At 40.9% G+C, this 13,434-nt stretch overlaps 1 protein-coding gene across 5 annotated transcripts in view; it reads left to right on the forward strand.

Moving 5' to 3' along the window:
• Positions 1–13,434, forward strand: part of tcf4 (transcription factor 4) — a 207,657-nt gene that overhangs the window by 110,205 nt on the left and 84,018 nt on the right. The window contains exon 2 of one of the 5 annotated variants that reach the window (XM_079581251.1): positions 9,217–9,366. The exons of 3 other annotated variants lie outside the window; for them this stretch is intronic. In XM_079581251.1, the coding sequence (XP_079437377.1) occupies positions 9,298–9,366 (69 nt within the window). In that variant the 5' untranslated portion in view covers positions 9,217–9,297. Of the gene's footprint in view, positions 1–9,214; positions 9,367–13,434 lie in introns of those variants that run through there. One more of the 5 variants, XM_079581250.1, reaches the window with a different exon arrangement.

Below are 13,434 nucleotides of genomic sequence, written 5' to 3' on the forward strand. Positions count from 1 at the left end.
GTCCGCCAGTGGAACAAGTCCTTTTGTACTAAAACATAGAATAATCTTATATGGCTCTTGTTTTTCCCCATATTGCCTGCTCTTACAGCTTTACTATGCCGGCAGTTAATTAATTACATAGGGTTTAATGTGATAAATAATATGAATCTAAATGAATCACACTTCAGTTTAGCGGCACAGACACTTTTTCAGTTTCCTTTTTCCTGCGAGACGTTGCTTAGGGACGATTTTACTGTCAAAGTTGTTATTCACACAGTTAACCTCTTAACTCCGGCCTAAACTGAGTGCATTTTCTCCAGTTCAGCTTTACCCAAATCCTGTAGGCCAGTGTAACTCCTCATTTGAAAGCTAAGACCTACAAAACTCATCTAAATGGATCTTTTTCCTCACGTCATCAGATTTTTTTTCCATCTTTTTGTTTTGGGGTATTCAACTCATTTTTGTTACTTTTCTGTCATTTTTTTTCTTCATTTTTTATTTTTTCACTTTTTGTCACATTTTTTTTGGGTCATTTTTCCGTCCATTTTTTGTCACTTTTTGGTCATTTTTTTTAAATGTTTTGTCACTTTTTTTGTTATTTTTTCGTTGTTTTTTTGTCGTTTTTTGTCAAATTTTTATCATATTTTTGGCATTTTTTCTTCAATTTTTTGTGACATTTTTGTGACATTTTAGGCACTTTTTCACCAATTTTTTGTCATTTTTTTGGTCATTTTTCCGTCAATTTTTTGTCACTTTTTGGTCATTTTTGTCATTTTTTGTAAATGTTTTGTCACTTTTTTTTGTCATTTTTTCGTCGTTTTTTTGTCATTTTTTGTCAAATGTTTATCATATTTTTGGCATTTTTTCTTCAATTTTCTGTGACATTTTTGTGACAATTTAGGCACTTTTTCATCAATTTTTGTCAATTTTTTAGCAAATGTTTTTTACATTTTTTGTGACATTTTTGCCACATTATTGTCTTTTTTTTGGTCATTTTTCCGTCAATGTTTTGTCACTTTTTTCTCAATTTTTTCTCATATTTTTGGCATTTTTTCTTCAATTTTCTGTGACATTTTAGGCACTTTTTCATCAATTTTAGTCAATTTTTTTGTATTTTTTTGGGACATTTTTGTGACTTTTTTTGGTCAAAATTGTGTCATTTTCATCATTTTTTGTCACATTTTTGTCATTGTTTTCGTCTTTATTCTGTTGCTATTTTCACACCTTTTTTCCAGAAGCTTTTGGATTGGGGTAAAGCCAAACTGGAGAAAATGTGCTCGGTTCAGGTGGGAGTTAAGGGGTTTAACTGACATAAACTTATTCCAAAAGATCATTCTCCGGAATAAATCAAACTGCTACTGTCAGTGAACTGTTTGAACTGATCACACAGGCCTCACATCGCCATGAAAACAAGTTCAAATGTAAGAAAATGTCAATTCTGATTCAAAATTTCGATAATTCTCATTGTTTTTTTTACTTGGCAGCGAGTCAGAATTACTCAAATGAAGGTCAAAGAGGCTTTTTGTGATTGTAAAGGCAAAATACCTCATTTTTGTTCCTAAGGGTGATTTGGTGTAATACCTTTTTGGTCAAATTGTGACGATATAGGTAAATATATATCCCCTTGTGTTGTATATTGACTATTTGGGCACTTTTTCTTTTTGCTGAGTAACTTGTCACAATAAGAAAGACACAGATGATTGTTTATTGTTTATTTATTTGTTATCACAGAGCAGGGGTAGGCAACGTCCGGCCCGGGGGCCAAATCCGGCCCTCCAGCACAGAACCTCTGGCCCTCAAGATGATTTTGAGAAACATTATGACACAAATCAGAGAGTACTTTAACATTTTTAGGGTTAAATGGGAGAAATACACCTAATGAGGTCGTATTATGAACAACTCTGGCATTTGTAGAAAGTGCACTGGAAAAATAATCATAATTCCAAGGGGAGACACTACAGGCAAAACTCAATTTTTTCAGTTTTCAGGTTTTGGGCCAAATTGGTCTCTGAACATATAAGCTTTCACCCGGAAACAGAAAATATGCCTAATCTTCACAACAACATGTTTAAATATTGCGCTGATTCAATGTTCCCCCATAGACTTATATGGGAGAATGCAATTTCAAGGGCCTTTTTCTCAAAACACATTTTTCTGTCATTGTGGCGACACTATGTCCACGTCAGTCGGACCTAAAGACTTCACATTTTCCAGCCTTGGACTGAACAATATTTGGAAGATTTTTTTCAGAGGGATTTTTTATTATTTAATCCCTTAAGCCCCATTTATTGAGTTTTGAATGTCAAAAAATAAGGCGAAAATTAAATTTTTTACAAATGTTTCCACTAAAAAACAGCTTATTTTAAAACTAAACAAGAAATCCAAAATCCCCTCTGAAAAAGTCTTGGCAACTCATTTATCAATAAAATGAAACCATAAATTTGAATGTAGCTCTGTCCATTATTCAGATTTCGTCGCCGAAAAGAAGGGACATTTTGGGTCATTTTTAGGCATAAAACACCTTGTTCTTATATGAAAAGATAAAATAACAGAAAACTTGGAATGTATTTTTTCTCACATTTATGCCAGTGATCGACAGCAAAAGTTTCAAATTGATATCTGTAAACATACATTTTTTCCCTATTCACCTGCAGCGTCTCGCCTTAAGGAAGAAATGACAGAAACCTACTTGAATTAAGAGATTAAATCTAAAGTACGAGTAGATTTGGTCTGGTCTTAGATCAGATCAAACATATTATCACCAATGGAACAAGTCATTATTCTCTTAATTCTCTTTTTAAAAGAAAAAGTTAATTTGTCTGATTTCAAAGTGGGTTTTATGCTTCTTCCATTGGCATTAGCATTAGCATTAGCATTTGCATCTTTATCTTTATCTTTATCATAAATTAGTCCAAGCAGACTCAAATTCTACATAAAGAACCTTCATTCAAGCAATTTTAAGTCATTTATCTCATTTAAGACAGCCATTTTTCCAGTGTGGTGCTTTACTTTGGCCTAACATTGGCGGCTTCGGCCTTCGGTCTTTTTACAATGAAACAAACTATCCCCCCGTTAAAAAGAAAACTTACCTCACCCTGTCCTAGAGTAGCCGGGGCCCCGGTTCCCGCCGCGTGCCCCCGCTCCGCCACTCAGACCCGCGCGAGTGTGTGTGGATTATGTATGCATGGATTCATCTCCGCCTCAATCACATGCAAATATATTCACACGTTAGTTTCTTAATTAAAAATGCAAAGCAGTCCTTATGGTGATTTCCCCGCGATTTGACTTTTCGGAGAAACAACTGAACGTTTTTTGTTTTTTTTTTCGGGGAGGGGAAGGCGCGGCGAACTTGTTGAGCGAGGAAAAAAACGAAAAGGAGAGGCTCTTCATCCCGGGACGTTTTACGGTAACGTTGGGAGTCCCGAACGGCGAGCAAGGTTTACCGTCGTCGAGGGGGGGGGGGTGAAGCCTCGTCTCGTCGACCTGTTTTTTTTTCCCCCGGATTTCGTCGGGAGCGCGGGGCACAAAGCTGGGCCGGAGCCAGAGCCGTGAGCCAGCGCCGCAGACAGATGGTGCACTTATCACACACGTGCACGCGCGCCGGGCCCTCGTGCACACGGACAGATGGTGCACTCGGCGCCGCACGTGCCCGTCGTCCCGTGCACGAGCTCCGCGGCCTCACTTCCTGTTGACATCCGCTTTTAATCAAACCCCACAGCCTCACGTCACGCGGGAGAGAGAGTGTGGGGGTCAACGCCGCCGGTGGCCACGGGCGGAACTGCGGGCTGGGAAAATGAACTGGAAGCTGTTTTTTAGTGGGAAAAATTGGTAAGAATTTAATTTTCGCCTTATTTTTTTAAATTCAAAACTCAATAAATGGGGCTTAAGGGATTAAATAATAAAAAATCCCTCTGAAAAAATCTTCCAAATATTGTTCAGTTCAAGGCTGGAAAATTTGAAGTCTTTAGGTCCTATGATGTGGACATAGAGTCGCTACAATGACAGAAAAATGTGTTTTGAGGAAAAAGGCCCTTGAAATTGCATTCTCCCATATAAGTCTATGGGGGAACATTGAATCAGCGCAATATTTAAACATGTGAAAGTGAAGATTTGGGATATTTTCTGTTTCCGGGTGAAAGTTTATATGTTCAGAGACCAATTTGACCCAAAACCTGAAAACTGAAAAAAATTGAGTTGGAGTCATGGGGTTTAGCGGGAGCCGAGTCTTTGGGATTGGTTCAATTTAAAGAGCCGTTCTAGTTAAGGCGAGACACTGCAGGTGAATAGGGAAAAAATGTATATTTACAGATATCAATTTGAAACTTTTGCTGTAGATCACTGGCATACATGTGAGAAAAAAATACATGACAAGTTTTCTGTCATTTTATCTTTTCATATAAGAACAAGGTGTTTTATGCCTAAAAATGCCCCACATTTCCCATCTTTTCGGCGACAAAATCTGAATAATGGATAGAGCTACATTCAAATGTGTTGTTTCATTTTATTGATGAATGAGTTACCAAGACTTTCTCAGGGGGATTTAGGATTTCTTGTTTAGTCTTAAAATAAGCTGTTTTTTTGTGTGGAAAAATGTGTAAAAATGTAATTTTCGCCTTTTTTTTTACATTCAAAACTCAATAAATGGGGCTTAAGGGATTAGATAATAAAAAATCCCTCTGAAAAAATCTTCCAAATATTGTTCAGTCCAAGTCTGGAAAATGTGAAGTCTTTAGGTCCGACTGACGTGGACATAGCGTCGCCACAATGACAGAAAAATGTGTTTTGAGGAAAAAGGCCCTTGAAATTGCATTCTCCCATATAAGTCTATGGGGGAACATTGAATCAGTGCAATATTTAAACATGTTATTGTGAAGATTTGGGATATTTTTTTTTTCCGGGTGAAAGCTTATATGTTCAGAGACCAATTTGGCCCAAAACCTGAAAACTGAAAAAAATTGAGTTGGAGTCATGGGGTTTAGCGGGAGCCGAGTCTTTGGGATTGGTTCAATTTAAAGAGCCGTTCTAGTTAAGGCGAGACACTGCAGGTGAATAGGGAAAAAATGTATATTGACAGATATCGATTTGAAACTTTTGCTGTCGATCACTGGCATAAATGTGAGAAAAAAATACATGGCAAGTTTTCTGTCATTTTATCTTTTTATATAAGAACAAGGTGTTTTATGCCTAAAAATGCCCCAAATTTCCCATCTTTTCAGTGATGAAATCTGAATAATAGATAGAGCTACATTCAAATTTATGGTTTAATTTTATTGATGAATGAGTTGCCAAGACTTTTTCAGAGGGGATCAAGGATTTCTTGTTTAGTTTTAAAATAAGCTGTTTTTTAGTGGAAAAAATTGGTAAGAATTTAATTTTCGCCTTATTTTTTGACATTCAAAACTCAATTAATGGGGCTTTAGGGATTAAATAATAAAAAATCCCACTGAAAAATCTTCCAAATATTGTTCAGTCCAAGGCTGGAAAATGTGAAGTCTTTCGGTCCGACTGACGTGGACATAGTGTCGCCACAATGTCAGAAAAATGTGTTTTGAGGAAAAAGGCCCTTGAAATTGCATTCTCCCATATAAGTCTATGGGGGAACATTGAATCAGCGCAATATTTAAACATGTTATTCTGAAGATTAGGCATATTTTCTGTTTCCGGGTGAAAGCTTGTATGTTCAGAGACCAATTTGGCCCAAAACCTGAAAACTGAAAAAAATTGAGTTTTGCCTGTAGTGTCTCCCCTTAAGCGATTTTTTTTCAGGAAGCCGGCCAGAAAAGTACATTTGTTGACAAGGCACTCATTGTTCTTCGTGTAAATAAAGCTTGGTCAGTTCATGAATGAGATCCACACATAACATGAAGAAAGGACTAAAGATTCTCACGGCACTGGCGGCTTCCATCCAATCAAATCATCTTTACTCCCTGAGGTTCTCACCGTGTTTAGTCCTCACTCTGGGACCAGCAGGAGACCTCTGCCTGGGGTTCTCACCGTGTTTAGTCCTGACTCTGGGACCAGTAGGAGACCTCTGCCTGAGGTTCTCACCGTGTTTAACAGTGTTGTTTTCATCAACGAAGACGATGACGATATCTTTTCGTTGACGCCCCTTTTTTTAAACGACGATGACGTACCGATGACGAGATAAAATGAGCTCTTTGGGGACGAGAGTATGACGAGACCAGATGTACAGACAGCGCTGTTGGTTAAAAAAAAATAAAAAAAATCTGGAAGCGGCGATCAGAGGACGAGGAGAGCGGGCGATTTTAGGGAAAAGTCCACTTCCGCCAGTGCCTGTCGTGGTGTCATCTGTTTGTCAAAAGCCAATAGAAGCTATTATTTATCCCAATTTCTAAGACTTATCGAAATTAATTATCACTTCTTATAATGAAACAGACGAAAACTCTGCCTGAGGTTCTCACCGTGTTTAGTCCTGACTCTGTCTCAACTTATAAAGCACTTTTCCACCTACATTAGGCACTCAAAGCGCTTTACATTCATACTCTCATTCATACACCAGTGTACGCAGACACTGGGGGCAATGTGGGTGAAGTGTCTTGCCCAAGGACACAACGACAGTGTGCACTTTCAGGAGGTGGGATTCGAACCCCCGACCTTCCGATCCTGAGACGACCTGCTCTACCATCTGCACCTCTGTATGACAGTAACACGGCCATGTCTTTGTGCAGTACTAATGTACTTCAATACTGTAATAGTATCACGTACTGTAATGTTGTACATTAAGTTCCTATAATTGAAAGCACAGTAGATCCTGTTACAGCAAAAATACTCAGTTAAGTTACAGTATCTGAGTATATTTTACAGTAAGTTACTGTTACCTTACAGTGTCACTTACAGTAACTAATGATTCCCCTGTGAACTAGAGCACATACTGTAGATGTGATTTCCATGCAAAATGACAGTGAAACCTTTTGTTTACTCTTTTTTGAGGAGTGAGCGTAATCTAATGTTTTTTGCTCTTTTGCATCAAAAACCGTCATGACTAGAAGTGAACTTGTCTGGATTTGTTGACGTCATGACCCGAGTGCTCAGCCGGAGCCACACGAGGCTTCATGATCCTCCTGATGGAGACTCACTCTGGAGACTCACACACTATCAAAGTACTGCACTCAAAACTGCCACCTTCTTCTGTTTACTTACTGAGATTGACAAAGTTCTTTCTGAATGGAGTCTTATGCATTTCAGTTCAGCGTAAAATATCTGCATCTGTGATTGGAGCAAGAAAAACGTTCTGTTTTGGGATTGGCTTTGGGTAAAATCCCAGATGATCCAGCCTTCTAACAGAACACAAGAAAAGCTGGTGTAGATACAGACGGCAGCGCGTCATAGAAGGGGGCGTGGCCTCGCCCAGGGGGGAAATAGAATCTTTAGAGAAACACAATTTTTCACTCCATTTTCTGGCAAAATATAAAGGTATTTATTACATACAAATAAAGTCAAGTCTAAATTAGACCCATGTGTTTATTCACAGCAGATTGTTCAGTAGAAGCAAAAAAACGGCAGTCGTAGCTAGCGCTAGCTAGCGTTAGCATTAGCACGACATGAAGCATCATGAAAACAAAGGAGAGAAAAAACTGAACTTTCTCCCATTTCTCCACCACATAAATGCTGAATTATGAATATATGTTTCTACTAAACAAAGAGACATGGAGGGAAGTAGATAAATACTTAAAACATGCTAACCAGGAAGCTAGAGAAGCTAACGATAGCTTCATGCTACATATGCTAACATAAACAAGTGCTGTTTTTTAATCTACTGAACAATTTGCTGTGAAGAAACTTCCATATGAACCCGATTGTGGCTGGACTTTATTGGTGTGTGATAACTATGGTAATGGTCTGCCAGAACATTTTGAATAATGTCTCTCCTGAGAGAAAAGCTCTCATGAGGCATGAGGTTCTCGACCCCCCTCAGCTCTGCCGTCTGTATCTGTTTCTAACATGACAAACATGTCCAGTAGGTGAATCCTTCAGCAGGTGATTCTGACCATGACAGGGTTAATGCAGGGCATTAAAAAGCATTAAAGTCAGTTAATTAATTGTGCCAAAACTAAGGCCGGATAAGTATTATTTAAAAGCATTTAACTCATTGAATTCTAACTGACATTAAAACTAAACGTGTTGTGATATAATATAATAATATAATATCTTTACACCCGGTGCTTAAAGGCTTCCAAACTATAAGACACCGTGTTGTTTTTGACTCCTCGTCCGGTTCTGGATGAGCCCAGGAGGATTTTCAGCTGCAGAAGCACAAAGCTCCAAAAATCACAACGACAACAGGCCAGAGGGGGCGGGACCTAATCCAGACCCCACTGCTGAGGGGGGGTTTAACAAACACCCTGGTACTGGTGCTGAGGGATCATACAGGACATTCATCAATAATAATAATAATAACAATAATAAAAATAATAATAGTAATAATAGTAATAATAAATAATAATTAATAATGAACAATAAAAAGAGTAATAGAAAGAACGACCTTGTTTGTTTTTAAGATTCTTGTCTTCATCCAGATTAGGAAATGTGTCTAAAAACAACAGAACAAGTCATCAAGGATTCAAGTGTGGCAAGGTGTTATTCTCCTGCCCTGTACCCCTGCCCGCTGCTCCTGCCCGCTCTCCTCCAGCCCCCTGCCCTCTCTCCTCCAGCCCTGTGCTCCTGCCCTCTCTCCTCCAGCCCGGTGCTCCTGCCCTCTCTCCTCCAGCCCGGTGCTCCTGCCCTCTCTCCTCCAGCCCGGTGCTCCTGCCCTCTCTCCTTCAGCCCCGTGCTCCTTCCCGCTCTGCTCCTGCCCGGCACCCCTGCCCACTGCTCCAGCCCCATGCCACTGCTCCTGCCCGGTGCTCCTGTCCGCTCTCCTCCAGCCCTGTACTCCTGCCCACTGCTCCAGCCCTCTCTCCTCCTGCCCCGTGCCCCTGCCCGCTCTCCTCCTGCCCGGTACTCCTGCCCACTGCTCCAGCCCCGCTCTGCTCCTGCTGCACTGGCTGAGGCTGTCAGACTGTGCCTGCGCGGAGGCTGACGGGGAGGGAGGGAGGGGCTCCGGCTCCATTTGCATAGCGCGTGCCTCCGCTCGGTCAGACGGACGGAACATGCGACTGAAGGAATTGAGCTGAAGCGCACAGTCTGAGCGCCGCGGCCGCGTCTGCCTTTCCAGGACAATATACCCACGCAAAAGAGGACCGCGCCGGGAGCGGGGGGATCGCGCGGAAAACGGAGTGCGTCGCGGGAGATCGTGAGCGGAGAGCGGGGACGAGCGCGGAGCGGCCGGGCAGCGCTGGCCTGGCACCGACGGGACCCATGTACTGCGCCTACACCATCCCGGGGATGAGCGGCAGCTCGCTCATGTACTACTACAACGGGAAGGCGGTGAGTCCTCGTTCGTTATACGTCCGTCTGCGTCTGTGCGCGCGCGCTTTTGACGAGCGGAGCCAGAGCTGTCCGCGGGTCCCACACACTGCTGCGAAAGTGTCACGAGGCAGATGAAAGTTCAGGGGAGCGCACCTCCTCCTAAATGTCCCCTCTGGCCTCATTCTCACCAGGGACAAGAACTTGAATGAGAAACTGTCAGCGCTTTTACCCAAAAAGGACGTTCGATGGTGCGTAAATGTAAAAGAACTCATATAGAGATTTACTGTCCGGATTTTATTTCTTATATTTCCGTGTGATCCGCGCGCGTTTGGAGCCGGGAGCGCTCATTCCGCGAACACGTATCCAAATATAGTGTGTCTTTTGTGCGGCGCTTTTACGCGAAGGCCTTGCTGTGCGCGCGGCGGCGGAACCAGCGTTTGGAAAACCCACAGCTCCCCGGGTTTGGTTGTGTGTGTGTCTGCGCGCGCGTCTGTGTGTGTGTGTGTGTGTGTGCGCGCGGAGTTTCTCACCACATCGGGATGTTATTGTAAAGAGTGTGTGTGTGTGTGTGTGTGTGTGTGTGTGCGCGCGCGTGTGTGTGAGCTTCCCCTCCTCGCGCGCGTGTTTATTTGTTTCGGGTTTTGATCTCTCTGCCTGTTCTGTTTTTGGGTTGTTTGCGTTTTAAGCCCCTTTTACGCGCGGACTTGCGTTTTCCCCGCGCGTCATTTTTTTTGGCGCGTCACCACGAGCCCCTTTCGCGCCGCTTTTATTCCCCCACAACGAGTCCTCAGTTCAAAGATCCAGGTGTTTCTTTCTTTTTTTTTTTCTTCTTTTTTTTTCGCTCTTTAAATTTAGGAGCCTCTCGCGCACGTGTGGAGCCACCGGCCGCGGCGGCGACTGCGGTCACGAGCCGAGGCCTGCGCAGCTCGCGCGTGGCCAAAACAATCGGAGCGGTTGCGTCTCTTGTTTACGCACAGCGGAGGAAAGGCATTTTTTTTTTATTTTCTTTACTCAGCACTGTTAAAAAAAAAAAAAAACGACGTCACTAATAACAAAAATTTTACGCAAACACACTCATAAAAAGACAGGCCTTTTTTTTTCTCTTTTTTTTTTTGTTTTTTTTTTACAGTAAATAAACGTAAAGGTCATTTTTGGCACGTTATTTATATGGAATGAGGGGGGAATAATATTGCCACGAAAGGCCCGTGTTTTAAACAAAGCAAAGGGAAAAGTATTAATAAAAAAGAGAATGAATTACGTTTAAAAAAAAAAAAAGACGCCGGCCTTTTTCGACACTTAATAATTTCAGTTCAAAATAAATAATCGAACGACAATAATCATCTGTATTGAAGATGAGGGTGACCATATTTTACATCATGTGTGGGGCTCACTGATCATCCCATATTGTGTGTTTTTTAAAAGCTGGATAAACTCGGGACAAAGTAAAACAAAAAAAAAACGAGGGAAAAATCGTAACGGAAACTGAGACTTAAAGCTCTCACGTGTTTTCGCTTTTGAAGAAACGGATGGAAGACGTGGAGGGTTCTGCGGGGAACACGCGTGGCCTCTGCGGAGATGGCGTCATCGTGCGATAGCCACGATTTTGGGGATATAGCGGCGTGTGCGGGGTGTCAAAATCGAGGAAGGAGGAACGAATGCCTTTATATACACATGAACAAATCAAAAAGAAACAAAGGTCATGTGGAAGAAACGGCGAGAGGGACAGTGAGGAAAAGGCTATTACCTTTTTTTTTTTTTTTTTTTATCAGTGACTTGGCCCGGGAACGGCGTGAGTATATCGGCGCCAAGGGGCCCATCGATGAGGCGTTCAGGACCGAAACCAGATCTCCTTATGCGTAGATTTAAAAGGTGAATAGGGGGAAAAATAGAATCTGGAGACATCAATTTGTAGATTCCTGATGTAAATATGAGAGAAATTGTATTGCGAGTTGTGTTATCATACAAATAATAACATTTTATGCTTTAATAATGTACGAAATTGCTGATATTTTCCGCGACAAATCCAAGACAGAGCCTGATTTGTAATATTTTCTTCATAATTTAGTTACAATGCATTTTTTTGAATACTTAAGGCGAGACGCTACAGGCAAAACAATTTTTTTTTCAGTTTTCAGGTTTTGGGCCAAATTGGTCTCTGAACATATAAGCTTTCACCCCGAAACAGAAAATATGCCAAATCTTCACAATAACATGTTTAAATGTTGCACTGATTCAATGTTCCCCCATAGACTTATATGGGAGAATGCAATTTCAAGGGCGTTTTTCTCAAAACACATTTTTCTGTCATTGTGGCGACACTATGTCCACGTCAGACGGACCTAAAGACTTCAAATTTTCCAGCCTTGGACTGAACAATATTTGGAAGATTTTTTCAGAGGGATTTTTTATTATTTAATCCCTTAAGCCCCATTTATTGAGTTTTGAATGTCAAAAAATAAGGCGAAAATTACATTTTTACAATTTTTTACACTAAAAAACAGCTTATTTTAAAACTAAACAAGAAATCCAAAATCCCCTCTGAGAAAGTCTTGGCAACTCATTCATCAATAAAATGAAACCATAAAATTGAATGTAGCTCTATCCATTAGTCAGATTTCGTCGCCGAAAAGATGGGAAATTTGGGGCATTTTTCGGCATAAAACACCTTGTTCTTATATGAAAAGATAAAATGACAGAAAACTTGCAATGTATTTTTTTCTCACATTTATGCCAGTGATCGACAGCAACAGTTTCAAATTGATATCTGTAAATATACATTTTATTCCCCATTCACCTGCAGCGTCTCGCCTTAAAGTTAAAATTTTGCTGTGTTTGCTGAGGTTCAAAGCTCGATGAATCAGGCTGGGGATTAGAGAATGAAAAAATCCCTCGGAAAAGTGTTTACAGTGTTGTTCGGTGTAAGATTTTAAAGTAAAGTGGAGTGAAAAAAAGTCCTAGAGAGTGTGTATATTCCTCTCTTTTGTCACCCAAAGGAAATGACCATATTTGGATTACAGGGTCATCTCGATCAGCGAGAGTGTGTACACGATGAGGCGCTGGATCGATTTCCTGGTTTTCTCCGACAAAACGTCACCAAATAAGCAAACGTTTGAAGAATCTGAATATTGACCACTGTGTGAAAAATCAACGTCTGGCCTTTAAAGGAACAGGCCACCGTTTTTACATACTGAGATATGCTCTTACCTGAGCTTTGACGAGTTCTTTAGGACCTGTCTGGTCTTCAGTCACGTAAACACAGCGCAGACGGCGTTAGCATTTAGCCTCTCCCTCTCTCCTCTATAGCTCCAAAACAGGTCAAGATAGAAGCTACCAAGCTCTTCCACGTTTTCCCTATTTAAATATGGTTACGTGAAGTGTTCCACTACAAAGTATAAATACACAAAATTAAACAATGTGGATTTTCTAAGCGGATAAAAGGGGGAACTATATTGTAAGGCGTAATAACACCAGGAGTAGTTCGAAATCCGCGCAGTAATCTTCACTTTACTGCGCGGATGCCATGTTTGTAGGAGGCTCTTTGTTCTAATTCTGCTTTGATTGGACGAGACAAAGACAGATGTTTATGAAATTTACGATGTACAAAACACTGCAGACCCGAACTTTAAAAAACAACGTAGGTTTTCATCCAAAATACATCATTGTCATGTCTTTTTTGCTCAATTTGAGTCTGTGTTTACTAGAAAACGATTCATCGATTACTGGAATAGTTCCTAATTGATTCCTTTAATGGAAAAAAATGATATGGCGGGACATTTGCAGTATCTTTTCATTAACTGTGGCACAAATATGTCTCTTCTATCGTGTTTTTTGGGGATTATTGGAGTGAAAAGTTGTTGTTATAGAGATAAAATAATATAAGATAAGCCTTTATTGATCTCGAGACATTCACACAGATCTGAATTCTGGCTGCAGCTGATCGAAAGCCTAAATGTTTATCTGTTAAAGTGCATTAGACACATTTTTAAAGGCACACTGCGTAATATTTCGGACTATGCCGATGCCATCAGCACAAAACATGCTCTCAGTGACCGGCTCGACACGGAAAATCCGATTTTTTTCAGTGAA

This window comes from Gobius niger (assembly GCF_951799975.1).
Source record: "Gobius niger genome assembly, chromosome: 22".
In the NCBI taxonomy this organism is placed as follows: domain Eukaryota; kingdom Metazoa; phylum Chordata; class Actinopteri; order Gobiiformes; family Gobiidae; genus Gobius; species Gobius niger.